The sequence below is a fragment of the Acanthopagrus latus genome, chromosome 2 (genome assembly GCF_904848185.1).
Source record: "Acanthopagrus latus isolate v.2019 chromosome 2, fAcaLat1.1, whole genome shotgun sequence".
NCBI lineage: Eukaryota > Metazoa > Chordata > Actinopteri > Spariformes > Sparidae > Acanthopagrus > Acanthopagrus latus.
The window spans coordinates 14,868,527-14,883,171 of record NC_051040.1 but is presented as its reverse complement, the minus strand read 5'-3'; the positions used below and the strand labels follow the sequence as shown (position 1 = coordinate 14,883,171).

Below are 14,645 nucleotides of genomic sequence, written 5' to 3'. Positions count from 1 at the left end.
GTAGGTGTTATTGTTTCTGCTATTTCCAAGATTGGGAAGGATCTTCCAGGGATATTTGCAGTAAGTCATGTGGAGGAGCATGGAAGTGGGGTTCTTCATGCCCACCATTTGTATTATAATTTATAATGTTATTAGATAATTTAATCATTTGGTTGCTGGCATCAGTAGGCCAGTTTTTTTTGTCTTTTTTTGTGACATCACACTACTTCATCATGTCACACATTTCCATAATGTACATATTTATATTCACAGTAGAAGTGAAACTAACCAAAAGCTGAAAACACAACCGGCGACATGATGATCAGTGCTGGCTCAGGCCTGTGTGAGCTGACCAATCAGAGCAGACTGGGGTTTTGGGAGGAGGGACCTTGAAGAGGCAGGAGCTGAAACAAAGCATTTCAGACAGAGGGGAAACACGGTGCTGCAGCACTGGACAATATGAGAAAACAAATGTGTTTTTTCAGCATTAAGGCTAGTAGTAAGACAACATTAGATTATGAACCTGAAAATGAGCATTACACATCTCCTTTAAAATATGTTCTATTCCATAAAGGGACTGGAGTTGACCTACTGTGGAAACACAGTTGTTTTTATAAGACAGAAGACACTGACATGTGTGTTGTATAACCTTTATGTATAAAGACTGAACAAACATACAAATCACTGTTTTACATGTATTGTGAGATCTTAGAACATTTTTACAGGACAAATCATGTGACACCTTGGACAATATATGCCTCCACATGGCTTTCTTTTGTTAAAAGGTGTAAAAGGTAAGAAAATACATGTTGATTTGTGATGGATTAATAAAACTGATCATCGTATGTGAACAAAAAAAAATTAAAGGTGCAAAGCTGCATTCTTCTTTGGAAAACACCCAGTGGACCATATCAATCAAAATCTTATTGCTACAGTGAGGTGAAAACATCCCAGTTTGGTGCATTTTATTTTTCTACTTGAAAAGTTGGGATAGAATAAATAATCATTTGCAGTTTGCAGTGAATTTTTTACTGCATCTTTTGTCCATGAGACCTGTTCTGCAGCCATTTTTATGATGCATGGTAATCAATGTTTTTGAATCAATGTCTTTTGGAAAAACTGGTCCTTTAAACTCTCACGGCACTATGAAATAATAAAAAAAAAAAAGTAGGGAGAAAAACATCAACACCATAAATATATATATAAGGTCACCAGGTCCCTCTCTGTTACATCCAGTGCAAAAGTCTAAGTCAAAGTTCAAGACATGCCACCATGATGCCTAAGTTTAGTTCAGTATGTAGCCGAGCAGTCTCTTTTTTCTCTCCATCTGTCATCTCCAGAATGCAGCGCAGAATGTCTTCACTGAGGCCTCAGTCACTTTTTTTGAAGTCTTTCTTCAATTTGAATACAAACGAAGGCTCCTGAAAGAAAGTAAGGGCTTGGATCAGGCAGAGAGACTGCGGCACTTGAAGGACAAAAAGACTAAAAACTAGGTTTAAAAAAACACAAGTCATTGACTAAGCGCTGTGCCTAGATCAGCACAAATGATGCCTGACCACCAAAAGTTTGTCGTCCACCCACAGATAAAGGCTATTGGACTGAAGTTGCCTTAGAGCTGTGAGTGAGGATTGGCTTTCCTCTTTGGGAAGTCAAAACTTGCTCAGAGTCGAGAGGCAACTTCACTATAAAATGGCAGAGAAAAGGTTATAGTTCACGTGCAGAAATCTTCTCACTGTAAAAAACAAAAGTTAACATGAAGTTTAAGAGGGAAACAAACAAGCGACAATTTCAGCACTTTGTTTTTAGCCATGACCACAAGATAATGTCATGCTAAGTATATATATACATATATATATATATATATATATATATATATATATATATATATATATATATATATATATATATATATATATAAATAAATTACAGCTAAAATATCAAAAATGTGAATATTTGTACTTGCGAATTGTGCTTGCTTTAATCAATTAATTTTGTTCTAATGTTAAAGGTCCCATATTATAGCAAGTGAAATTTACATCTTCTTTTTTAATCATTAAACATTGGTAGGTAGGTAAAAAAAAAAAAAAAAGTGAAATCATACAAAGCACTCAATCCACAGAAAAATACAAACATATATTCAGAAAATTGCCTTCAAATGAGCCGTCAGGACTTCTGTAAGGTTGTGATGTTACATCTACACAGCACTGCCGTGGTTGCAAAAACACCAGCGAAGCGCACTGTAAATAATTTTGAGTTGTGTCAACATGAAAAAAAAATATATATTTTTTTTGCTGCCTTTATATTTAACTTTTTTTGTGAAACCAAATTTTAAGTTAGCTCAACCTGAGAAAACAGGTTCTATAACAAGTTATATCAAGTTGAACTAACAGGTGTTCAGTAACCCTGACAAATACTATGAACCAATTTGATTTCCTTCTACATTTTCTCAGTTTGAATGTTGATTTTACACAAAGAACAGCAGCAGGTCTTCCTACTGAAGCTACATTGTTCCAGCATTGGTCCAAAGTGTGAAAGTGTGAGGCGGTAACGACTGCATTCAATACTAACTTGAATCATGTTAGACATTGTTTTATTATTGTAAAAAACCATGACCTTCGTTGAAATAAATGTAAAAACACTGGTGGGTGGTGCCGGCTCGGGCCTGTGAGAGCTGACTAATCAGAACAGGTTGGGCTTTTTGAGAGGGGGGCTTTAAAGAGACAGGCGCTAAAATGGAGCAATCAGACAGACGGTGAACAAGAGTGGTGCAGCAATGGACAGAGAAAAATAATGTGTTTTTTTTATATTGAAGAGGTCATATTATGCAAATCTTCAGGTTCATACTTTTATTTGGGGGTCCTGGTAGAATAGGTTTACATAATTGCATTTTCAAAAAGCATATTTTTCTCACATAGTGCATTGTTTCAACATCCCTTTCCGCACTGTGTCTTGAATGCTCCGTTTCAGCTGGGGAGTGAGACATCCCACATCTGTTCAATCTTTGGTGAGAGTAGCACATGCACACTGGCAGGATGTAGCCAATCAGACTAAGAGTAGGGCTGGTCATGCCGTGCAAGGTAGTGTGATCTAAAATAACACTGCTACATAACTGTAATTACTGTATATCTGTTGACTGACTGGAGGTCATATATTGTATGATATATATGAATATATATATTTTATATATTAACGTCTGTTACATAGTGACGCACTTGGCTCCACCAAGCGTCTCATAACCAGGCAGTGCAGGAGCTGTGTTTTCTGTGGGAGAGAGTAACTGCCTTTGGTGTGCACTTTGGGCCTTTTTCACTTTCCAGACCTTTAACATGTACAAAAAATGCTAGAAAAAAAAAAAAAAGAAAGAAAAAAAGAAAACACACACAATAAAGGAAAGCAAAAACCCCAAAACCAAAATATGACCTCTTTAAAGCATGTAAACATTTTCTCACAGACACCCAGAATAAAACCTGAAAGTGAGCATAATATGGGACCTTTAACTTTAATGATTTTTTAGGGGTTCCTGAATGAGCAGTTGAGTTTTCTTTCTTCACTCTTCGTAAGCTGTTAGCTTTGAAACAACTGAGGCCTTCTCACTTGCCAAGAATTTCCTGTTAAATCAATTCACCTTGGGCCTACTAAACAGAATTGCCCTTTTGGGTTTCCTTTTCGTGAGAGACTCGATATGAACTCCTTGGTGTTAACTTAAAAGGTGAATCCAAAGTGATGAAAGTGCTGCACATTCACAAAGGTTCTGGCTTTTGTAGACAGAGTTCAGTGTAGAGGAGAGTTGCTGTGGAGAGGCCAGAGAGAGGCAGAGACAGAGCGCACTCGTGACACTAACACTAAAGCACAACCAAGGAGTCCGTTGCTTTTACTTACACAGATATCACTGCACTCACTCACTGCACAGCTTACTTCTTCTTCCCGCCTAATGACATATTTTCAGTTTTTTTCTTCTGTGCCTCATTGAACAAAAGACACACCTTCATGTTAGCAAGTGGTTTTGATGGGCGCGTGCATGCATGTGTGTGTGACCCCACCCATGAGAAACAAATTGCACAACTGGTAATTTGTAGTGTTTGGTTACTCCAGGTGAGATGCTTAAATGACACCTTGTTGATTGACTTGGATTTGTTTTCTACTTGCCTCCTTCTCACAGCAGGAAACCTGTAACGCTGCCATTGTTTGTTGGACCACTGTCTGGGTTACTGTAAGTTCTTTCAAGGCTCCAAACTAAATTTAATTAGATAAGTCCCCACAGGCACAATGGCATGTTTGCAACCACGCAGAAGTGTCACTTTTGCCTGTGATTACTGCATGTATGTGCAGGCTCAAACCAGTCTTATTCCCAGCCCTTTTTTTCCCCTGAGGTCACCAAATGAAAATTTCCCCATATGATTGTTGCCACAAAAAAGACCAATAATATCTTGATGACACTGTGTAATTTCACTGGAAACAAAAAGTAGGAATTTAATTCATCTAAACTTATTTCTTACATTGTTTATGCTGCTTATCATTTCACATTACCAAATTCACAAGCACAATCTTACCATTTTGGGAAATACGCCTTTTCACTTTCTGGCGAAGAATTAGAAAAAGTGTAATTGAAATACATCAACTTCAGTTTTACGGTGGTTATGTATGTGACTATTCCTTGGCTCGGACCGGTGACTTTACAGATTTTAAAGCCTTTAGCAAATGTGTGATTTGTAATTTGGTGCTAGTCACTTGATTGTACCAAATGTTTATGTGTATATACATATATATACATATATATGTAAATAGGTATTGCAGGCATTTTCGTGACACACTAATCGAGCACACCACTCAAAACCATGGAAGCCGTGAAAGCAGCTTTCTTTTTACTTATGAAGGAAGGACAATGTCTCATGCAGCTCTTCAGAAAAGACCAACTTTATTTTTGGCATTGCAGCTAACTGTTAGCATACTGACAGGTTCTGTCAGAATGAGCCGCAGCATGACTCATCAGCTGGCAAAAGCCTTGACAGCGACACAATGATTGACTGACACGTATTGGGTTAGCTAACAGTGAGTGGGACAGGACATGATAAATGTCTTTGTAAAAATAATTGAAGACTGGGATATTTATAAAAATATCTGGACTTGGGTCACCCAGCTTGGAGGTGGGACAGTCCTGGACAAATATGGGACATCTGGTCACCATACAATGAATATAAAATGGACTTGATTCGACTTGAATACAATTTAAAAATAAATTATATAAAATAGGGGGGCATGTAGCTTTAGAGAAATAATGTAGCAGTTTTTTATTTTTTATTTTTCATAAATGAATAAACAAGCTTTACTCAAAGAAAAAAAAATGTCCCCGGAACACCGATTGAAGCCATAAAGGTTGCGGGGTCCGCCAAATATGAACAAAATAAAACAGTATGAAACTGTGTTGTAAAGGTCTGCTTGTTTATTCAGTCATGGGAATGAAGAGTTTGTTTATTTAGATTGTCAAAGTCAATGAAGGTCTTTCTCCACTAATTCAAATGTATTCCACCAAAACTAAATAGCGCATCTTTAATTCGTAAGCTTTGGAGGTGCTGGACAGTGTGAGGCTAGCGGTTTTCTCGTGTTACCAGTCTTTGTGCTAAGCTAAGCTGAATAGCTGCTGTATGTAGCTGTATATTTATGGTGGAAACATGACTGTGACGATAATCTTCTCATCTAAGACAGAAAATAAGCGTATTTCCCAAAATGTTAAACTATTCCTTTAATTATATATTTTTTCAAAGTAACAGTCTGGGTCATATTACAGTGACTTCAGCTTTGCTACTGACCAACAAAGCCTCCACTTTTACGTTATGTTATATACAACATTGGTGATAGATAGATAGATAGATAGGTGAATAGATAGAGAGATGGATAGATAGATAGAGCAGAATAGGTCCTACCTCTGTCATGGCGTCATCGATCTGTTTCAGCTCCTCATAGTGGTCACGAGAGTCTCTCAACGGTTGAACCATGATCTCTTCAATCTGAGGGAAAAGCTGTTGGACACCACAGCAAGAGCATTAATTGTTGCTAATTAACGGGGGTGTATTCATAGGGGAACCCATCTCACACACATTGGCCCACCTTCATGACAGTCTCAAACATTGGGATGAGGACGAACTTGATGAATCCGATCTGAGCGGTGGGTTTGGTGACTTTGTCTCTGTCCATGAAGGGAGCCACGGGGAGACCCTCAGACTTCTCCCTGTCACTCTGGGAAGCACACACAGGGATGTTTTTTTCACTCAAGACAGCAGAATTCACCTCTAATAGGTGGCAATGTACTTTTCCCTTCACCCCAAGTCGACATGTAGGATTTAGATTAGTGGATTTCTGGAGCTACGTGAATGCTCTGGTTGAAGTCACCTGCATGAAGTACTCCTCCAGGAGGCAGTCCACCCACGGCTCGGCTACCTCAGTTGGCCTCACTTCGTTGGAAATATCGCAGCACTTGATCAAAACCATCTTCAGCTGAAAACACAAACACACATGAACAAACACATGTTCCCCTCACGCAGGATAAAGGAGCCTATTCATCGTGCATCTACTGTATTTACATGACAGCAGTGCATTCCCAATTACACTAATACAGTCTGTTTGGCTCCTGCTGACTACAGCACACTCAGCAGATAAAGGCCCGCTTGTGTTGAGGTCACATCTCGCATGTGCAGTACAGTAAGGAGCTGATGCAACGTGATCTTACAAGACGTGTGTACATACACATGTCACATGCTCCTCATTGGTGAAGTCAAAGTTGTCCACTTTTTGTTTGAAGGAGTCTAGTATCTCGCCGTGTCGGGCCATGTCAGTGGCCAGGATGAGGGTGATAATTGCCTGGAAATAAAAAAAAAAAAGACCAAAACTGCTTGAGACCTTGGCATGCTGACATCGATTCTTCTGATTGATATGTAAATATGGGACAAGCCCCTGTAGGATTAAAGGGACAGTTCCTCCCAAAATCAAAATACATATTGTTCCTCTTACCTGAAGTGCTATTCATCCATCATGGCTGTTTTGGTGTGAGTTGTCAAGTTTTTGAGAAACCGGCAATGAGATGTCTGCCATCTCTTGAATGTGACAGAACTGATCACTGAGGGCCACCTACAGACCTTGTTGTGAGCAGTTTCCTGGAGTTTTCAGGAACCATTTTTCTTTCTACCAAACTCCACCTGCCTACCATATCTTATGTTTAATTTGTTAATCAGTGTATTTTAGGGCGCACTCACACAAGACAATCTGCACCGTGCCCAAGCATGTTTGACCCCCAAAGTCCAGTTCGTATGACTGGCGTGAGTGCAATGTACTGTACAATTACTTGGCCCTGGCACAAATGGAAGAGGTGTGCTCATGCATGCCCTTAGCCTGTTTTTTTACCTTCTTCTGTTAGCAGTTTTTATTAATGTTTACATCCTGCGCTGCCATGAGCACAAGCTTCTTGTCCAAGAGTAAATGCACACTTCCTTCTGCATGATGATACAGAAAGAAGTAGTTCCTACATGATTTCTGTTGATGTTGAAAAGAGACATTGCTGTCAGATTTGTCAATTTTGGCGTCTAGTCTGTGCAACTCGCGACAAAACAGACTAGATGGATAAACAGCACTACAGGTGAGAGGAAGCATACGTACAAATGATTTTCGGGGTGAACTGTCCCTTTATGATAACACTACACCAGCGACAGCTTTACATTCCACATCTCACCTGTCGGATCTGTTTGAACGCCTCTGGATCCACGTTTGCAAAGATATTGCACTCAGGAAGAGAGAGGATCTGGAAGGCCACAGCGCAGTGATGGTTCTCCAGCGGGGAGATGTCGTTGTAGCGCACTGCCAGCTCCGTGCGGGCATTGATTTGGTACCTGATAGACGACACAGGTGAGTGAATTGATTGACTGTATTCCCATGAAGCTTCACCGATAAGAGGTCCTCACCTTCCCTCAAACTCTGACAACACGATAATCTCAATCACCGTGTTTTCATACCTGAACTCTCTCCATGCTGAACTAGTTTCACAGTCCATTGACAACAGTGTTGTGCCGAGGGGTGTCAAAACACACCGGGGTCAATGGGCATCTGCATTGCTCTATCTGTCAACACCCCTACAGACCCACTAGCGAGTCTTACGTGTTGTTGTAGCCAGGGTGGTCCAGGTCATGACACACAGCAGCTGTCATTAGAATTCCCATATCGGTGAGAGTCAGCTTCTCCTGGACAATGGAGAAAATGAGAGGTGTTCATGCCAAATGTCCAGACTGGAAATTGGCTGGTATTTCAAAGACAGATGGTTGCAAGAAACGGTATTTAATCCCGTAGCCGCAAACATGCATCGTACCTGCAGGTTGCAGAGGTGAATCATGCCATACATCATCTGACTAACGCAGAAGCAGTGGCGAAAGTTGTGGAAAGGGTTGTTACGGTAGTTCTCCTGAATCGCCAGCTAGAAGACAGAAAATTGTCAATGCACTGACTGAAAATCTTGTCTGAGATCTGCAGTGTGCACTGCAGGATGCGGTATGTCTATGTGCCCGGCTGTGTTTACCAGCCAGCGTTTGAGTGTGATGGGGTTCATGTTGAATTCCTTCACCAGCCCCAAGTCATGGTACATATACTCCAAACAACTCAGCATCTGCAGCCACAAAGGAAGAGAAAAGCAGTTCAGACATGTGGCACCTGGATCACGTGGAATGGGAAGTGAGTTATGGCGAGACAACAAACCTCATTGTGTTCCCAGTGCCAGACGTCAAATGTCGGCTTCTTGAGTGCCTCGATCGTCTCCTGAGACAGCGTGTACTGGATATACAAAATGAAAAAAAAAAAAAAAGCCATCAGAACTACCGATTTGCAAGACAGTTCATTTTTGAGTTTCATTCCAAACTCTGAACTCTTAAAATGCTGATGCTTTGAGAGACTGGCCAATCGACCTACGCTATAGAGATTTAAAGTTTGCTCTGTCTAATCGCAGTAAAGATACCAGTCCCGACACACCTTTGGGTAATTGGGGACATCTCTTCTAGGAGTGACCTTCTTCCCATCGTCGAAGTTGTATTTGCATGGACAGTTTACCCTGAATTTCAAAGAAAAGAGAGAGAGATTTCACAATTGATTGTCATAGACAGACGTTGCAAGATGTCTAACTTTTGTCTTCATCTCACCTGCCACCGCCTCTTGAAGTCATCTCATCTCGTAGCTTCTTCAGATCGTTCTTACACCTCTCGATCTCCACCACCTTCAAGCCCTCAACTGAAACAACATGGCGAGGCATACCACAGCTTGACTTCACTTTAGAACGCGTTTGCATCTTCTGTATTTCGTGATTTAGGGCATGCTCTTGTCGGTCCGGTGTACCACTTACGTTCCACCCTCTTCTCCAGCATTGCTAGCCTGTTGGTGACCTCAGTCTTCAACTCGTTGATGCGAAAGGCTCTGTGAGAGGAAGGCAGGCGATAAGAATAGAACGTGATAAGACAGCGGCTTGTATTTCACATGGTTCAGTGGTAATAACGACAAAATAAGACAAGAATTGTCTTACTTAACTTTGCCTCTGTGCGTTGCGGTGTGTTATCATTGAAAGTCAGTGGTTTCAGGTATGTGTGTGAGGTATGAGGGAAAGGCTTCGACCGTAACATAACATAAACAACCGAGGTGTTACCTGCTGAACTGCTCCGCCACCTGGGACAGCACATTCTGAAACATGTCCTCCTTCTCTGCAGACACAGATACACCGCCGATAAATCACTGTGAACGGCGCTCGCCCTGTCGAGTCTGGTATTTTCAAGCTCATTAGTGACTGAGAATAAAGATGTTAAGCTTACCTCCGAGCTGGCCAGTGGACAGAGGGACAACTTTGTACAGAAAGCTGCGAGGAAAGCAGAGGAGCAGTTATTATTCTTAACTCTCAACATCAGCCTTATTATTTCTTTACACTGATTTTATTTCAAAGAGGTTAATTTACAAGCTCTTTTGGCACTTGTCGATAAGGTTTGAAAACAAATACAATCTTGTAATACTGGTGTGTTACTTTGGAGAGTTGGTGGGCATAGTGGGATCTATGGAGACCAAGGCGCCCTCTGGGTCCACCATCATGATGGCAGTGTTCCTGTTAAGACGGGATGGAGGTAAAAGTGAGAAAGGTGTCTTTTAGTGCCTTTTAATCTTGAAAGGCAGCCGCAGTTGCGAAATCAAGTGATCACCGGATCTTGCAAACCCATCGCTCCAGGTTTCAAACTGTGGCCGAACACACATTGGGTGAACCATTCAGCATCCAAAAATGGAGCTACAGGCGTGAGAAGTGACAACAATGCTAGCAAAGAATGACACTTGGATGGAAAAAAAGGATGTTTTGGTTTTCTCTCGACTGGCGAGTTTGTGGAAGCGATTGTCACCTGTTGATGCGATTGCTTGAAGGTCCTATTTGTAAGAAAAGTTGACTTTCGAGTCCCATTTCCAACTCATCAAACATCAGAGTTTCAGTATTTGATGAGTTGGGAATGAGACCGAAAAATCTACTTTTCTTACAAATAGGAACCTTTAAAGCTAGCCTGTGATAGGCGGTAATAGACAGACAGCTCGCCCAATCACCTGCCAAGCGTTTTCTGTAAGTGCCTGCCTGCTTTTTTTTTTTTTTGCTATAGATGAAGCTGCATATGTGCCATGAATGTATCTTCAAGAGAAAGTCTACAGAACAAGGGAAATAGAGGAGTGCCGACTGAAAGAATGGTGTATAAATAATTTATCTTCCTTAACAACAGAACTGTAAGAACCATCACGACAAACCCTTTCCACTGATCTAATTGTCTGCTTTGATGTGCGGCGGCCCTGCTACTACACGCAATTATTTGCTGTATGTAAATAGCTGTTTTACTGCGTGACAGTGTTATATGATGTTTGTGTGTAGCTTTATGTGCTGGTTCATGCAAATCAGCTACAAGCTCACTCTGGTGCAATTACTTTGAATTGTGAGCTCTCCCTGTAAAAATAAACAAGAAAATAAAAAGAAATTCAAAGGGCCGCAATATCTAGAAATGATATTCAGTGACACAGATAAACAGTGAATAAAAAAATGAATACAATCAACCAACGAAACAAATTAAGAAAACCACAAACCTGGGGATGTTAGATGAGGAACACAGGAGCTCCTTGATGTCACATGGGCTGCAGTGGCGACTGAACACCACCTGTTAGGAAAACAAAGATCTTTAGTTGTTTAGTTGTTTCAAATACAAGGACTGTGTCTGGTTTTGTATCAATATGCTTATGAGAAGATGCTCACACTGAAGTGGCGCCAATTGTCAATGCGCTACATGTTCAGGAGAAACCTCCTCTGCGGCCCACATATCATACACAGTGCGATCTGTGTCTACGCGGATTCCGAAGGCACACCTGCACGCAAACAGCTGCCGGTTTTGATATAAGGCCTCAGTGTTCTGACGAGGTCGGAAAGTTATCAGATTTCATGCGTTTTCCAGACAACCAAGTCACATGGGAGCGAAAAGCAAAAGGGTCGTTTTTTGTTTGTTTTGTTTTTTTTTATGGTTGAATAAGGTCAAGTCGGCAGAGAGAGCGGTGAGGGGAAGAAAAGGACAGCTGGAGTGTGAGGGTTTATGGAGCTGTGGAAGAAAGCAACATTATCCACGCCTGTCACGCAATCAGACTTGGTACAGTACAAGTACAGAGAGGGCGCTGCTGCGTGAGGGAGAAAAACTGTGAGCTCACATCTTGAAGGGAGCAGGTGTAGCAGACAAACATTCAGCCTCAGGCCGTGGGGCTCGGGGCCCTTGAAAAGACATGTGTCATCGCCAGCTCTCTACTTGAGGCACTCTACATCGCCACATCGGCAAGTGCTGCATTTATCCGTATCTCAGTATGCCTGGAACGCTGTAGCATGAAACTCGAGCCTCGAAACATTTGTCACGACTGTTAAAATGATGACCAAGCTGTTGCTCTGCTGGGGTTGCAGTTAAAAAGCTGATATAAGTCAACATTTTATTTATTTCTTTTTTTGCACTCTACACTTTGCATTTTTTATTATTCGGTTTAATCACCACTGATTAATATCTTAAATTCTGCCTCTGGAAACTTGATCTTAATCCATAGTTTTTACTCGTATACCCCAGGGCTGTAGGGCAGCAGAAATTAATGGTGATGTGGAAGCTGTTAACAACAGGTGTTTGGTACTGTCAGTAGCACCTGTAAGGCAAACTGCAACGTGGATTAATTTTTGCACCTCCTCAGGTGAGGTGAGTCTGCAGGGAATACCTACTAGCGACTCGAGAAGGTTGCCATAGTTAAAGTTTATTATGATTTGGTTTTGTCATTAAACAAATGATTAGAGGGGCTCTGTGGAGCTGTGCCATGCTGGAATTAGTTTACGTTAGCGGGCTCCATTTCTAACTAACGTTGACTACCGTTGCCCTCTGTTAGCAGAGTGGAGAGAGGCACTCAAACAAGGCTTCACAAAGCCGCATTAAACAGCTGAAACACATCATCCATGGGCTCGTACTGACAATCAAAAGAGAGCGACGGGGATGGCCTCGTGTTTTTCTCGTCACATATGACTAATATAGAAGTGAGTTTTACATCAACATATTGCCACATAGAGCCCCTTTAAATCTCATATACAATAATCCAATCATATATTTAACCACTGAAAAAAGTTATTTACTGAAATTTGTCTGAACATTGATGATTTCACACATATTTTGGACTGTGCTGCCTGCACAATTAATTATCTTTCTCTACATTTATATGCCCAATACACCGTTTTCTATATATTATATTTAAGATATAATATTCCAACAACATTTCCAGTGTATAGTTGGTATTGATTGCTTCAATGAACCTTTAACTCTCTTCCTTTTTTCCTTTCATTAATCCCATTTACATTATATGACACTGTTTTCTCGCTAAAAATAAAAAGAAGACAATTTCACAATTTAAACAATATAAAAGCTTGAAGGCAAAAAGTGTTTGCACTGGACTCGGACCCACCTTTTGCACTTTCCCGTCCACATCCAGGTAAATGGTTTTGGGGGCATAGGAGGAGGAGCTGGAGCCCATGTTGACCTCCCTCTCCTCTCTTACACCCGCAGAGTTTCTGGGTTAAAGTCCTGATTGACAGATCTGATGAGCCAACGACCAGGGTCTTTTCACGAGGAGTCACTGAAAAAACAAATATGGGGAGGACACTCATTTCTTTCAGTATATTCTTGCAGATAATGCCTGATAAATGCAATAAATCATGGCATAAGGACCAGGTGAGCACTCTCAATTTACCTGCCCGCAACTTTGACACTATGTAATTTTTCATGCACGTTTTTGCTGTTGCTAATGTCCAGTAAAAAAAACTTAAACGTAGAACAAGAACATCCCTTGAAAATGAAAAACTCACTTTAAAAAAGCTCAACAGTCTATTTACACATATTATTTTCCACGATACACACTAAGTTTTTCACAGTGCAATCAAACAGTAAATCAGTCACCTCCAATTAAACATCTAACATGATAACACACTCACAGTCACAGTCAAAGCAACAGCAGACCCATTGAACTCACAGTGTCAGCGGTGCAGCTTCCCCTGTGGAGACCGGAGGTAATGTCTCAGGTGCTGAGGATGCAGCCGACTCACATGCAGACAGGCTCACACTCGAACGCACAAGAGAAGAGCTACAGGGGAGGAGAGAGAGAGAGAGAGAGAGAGAGAGAGAGAGAGAGGATGTGAGTGATGAAGAGAGAAGTGAGGAAGGGGATGTGCGAGGGAGCCAGAGGGGTGAGGAGTACCGTGAATATAACTGGCACTCTTACTGATTGCCAGGGGACTGTTACTATGGAAAAAAAAGAAGCAGACATGTCTTAAGTGGTGTAGGGCTTTTACCTACGCCCCGCCACAAACCTGCTGCTTATCTTCATAGCCTGATTCACTGAAACTCACAGAGGAGAAACGCACACAAGTATTGTGGCTCAATCAGATACTGAACACACACTGTTTAATTCACAGATATCTGATAAAAACCCAGGTAGATTATTATATTACACCTGCGTTCTGCTGATAAACAGCAGTTGTTATCGGCCCCTGAATGGCGCACAGGGCACAAACCAAACGTTGATTGGAGCACTCAGCAATACATGGAAAATTATATTTCATTAGACAGACTCCACTCCTAACCCTAATTTCAAGTGTTTGTTCGTTCTTTCTGTCAGCCGCCAAGTGCTGCTTTATATATGTACATATGCCAATGTGAGCTGTGATTGTCATATATGTATTTCTGTTTGTTTTCTCTGGATGTGTAAGTGTGTTCGTGTGTGTGTTCGTGTGTTTGTGTGTGTGTGTCCACTTATCCACCCGGTTGTTGAGGGCAGGTCCAGCAGATGGTTCGGTCAGATGAGTTCAGCAGAGCACTCCAGGACATTTTGAAGTGAGTTCTATTTTTAACACAATTTACAGCGGATCAACGCACACACACGTATCGAAACACATGTTTTGATGAAATGAATAATAATAATTCAGACCATGTAAGATGAATTGCTAAAGGCCAGTCTTGTAATTCATTTTGGATGAGGAAAACTTCAAAAAGACATCTCTGGAAGAGCATCAGGAGAGGTCAAAGAAGTATTCAGATCTTTAAAGAAAAAGTAACAATACATTAATGTTA

At 41.1% G+C, this 14,645-nt stretch overlaps 1 protein-coding gene across 1 annotated transcript; it reads right to left on the bottom strand.

Annotated features, from left to right (window-relative positions):
- Positions 1 to 624: 624 nt before the first annotated feature.
- Positions 625 to 13,659, bottom strand: pde9al (phosphodiesterase 9A like). The gene is made up of 19 exons (XM_037118278.1): positions 13,549 to 13,659; positions 12,985 to 13,155; positions 11,101 to 11,171; positions 10,016 to 10,093; positions 9,810 to 9,853; positions 9,647 to 9,701; positions 9,350 to 9,420; positions 9,150 to 9,237; positions 8,983 to 9,061; positions 8,713 to 8,787; positions 8,537 to 8,623; positions 8,330 to 8,434; positions 8,122 to 8,204; positions 7,700 to 7,856; positions 6,721 to 6,834; positions 6,367 to 6,471; positions 6,085 to 6,213; positions 5,901 to 5,996; positions 625 to 1,400 (listed from the first exon to the last, which is right to left on the bottom strand). Exons 2-19 carry the CDS (start codon positions 13,051 to 13,053, stop codon positions 1,350 to 1,352), a joined length of 1,557 nt encoding a protein of 518 aa, XP_036974173.1. The 5' UTR covers positions 13,054 to 13,155; positions 13,549 to 13,659; the 3' UTR covers positions 625 to 1,349.
- Between the last annotated feature and the right edge of the window lie 986 nt (positions 13,660 to 14,645).

Excerpts from the sequence above, each read along its gene's own strand:
- pde9al (XM_037118278.1), bottom strand. The coding sequence starts at position 13,053 with ATGGGCTCCAGCTCCTCCTCCTATGCCCCCAAAACCATTTACCTGGAT. Across the intron at positions 9,062-9,149 it reads ACTTCAAGAGGCGGTGGCAG|GGTAAACTGTCCATGCAAAT; the intron begins GTGAGATGAAGA and ends TTTGAAATTCAG. Across the intron at positions 1,401-5,900 it reads TCGATGACGCCATGACAGAG|GAGCCTTCGTTTGTATTCAA; the intron begins GTAGGACCTATT and ends ACTTTCTTTCAG.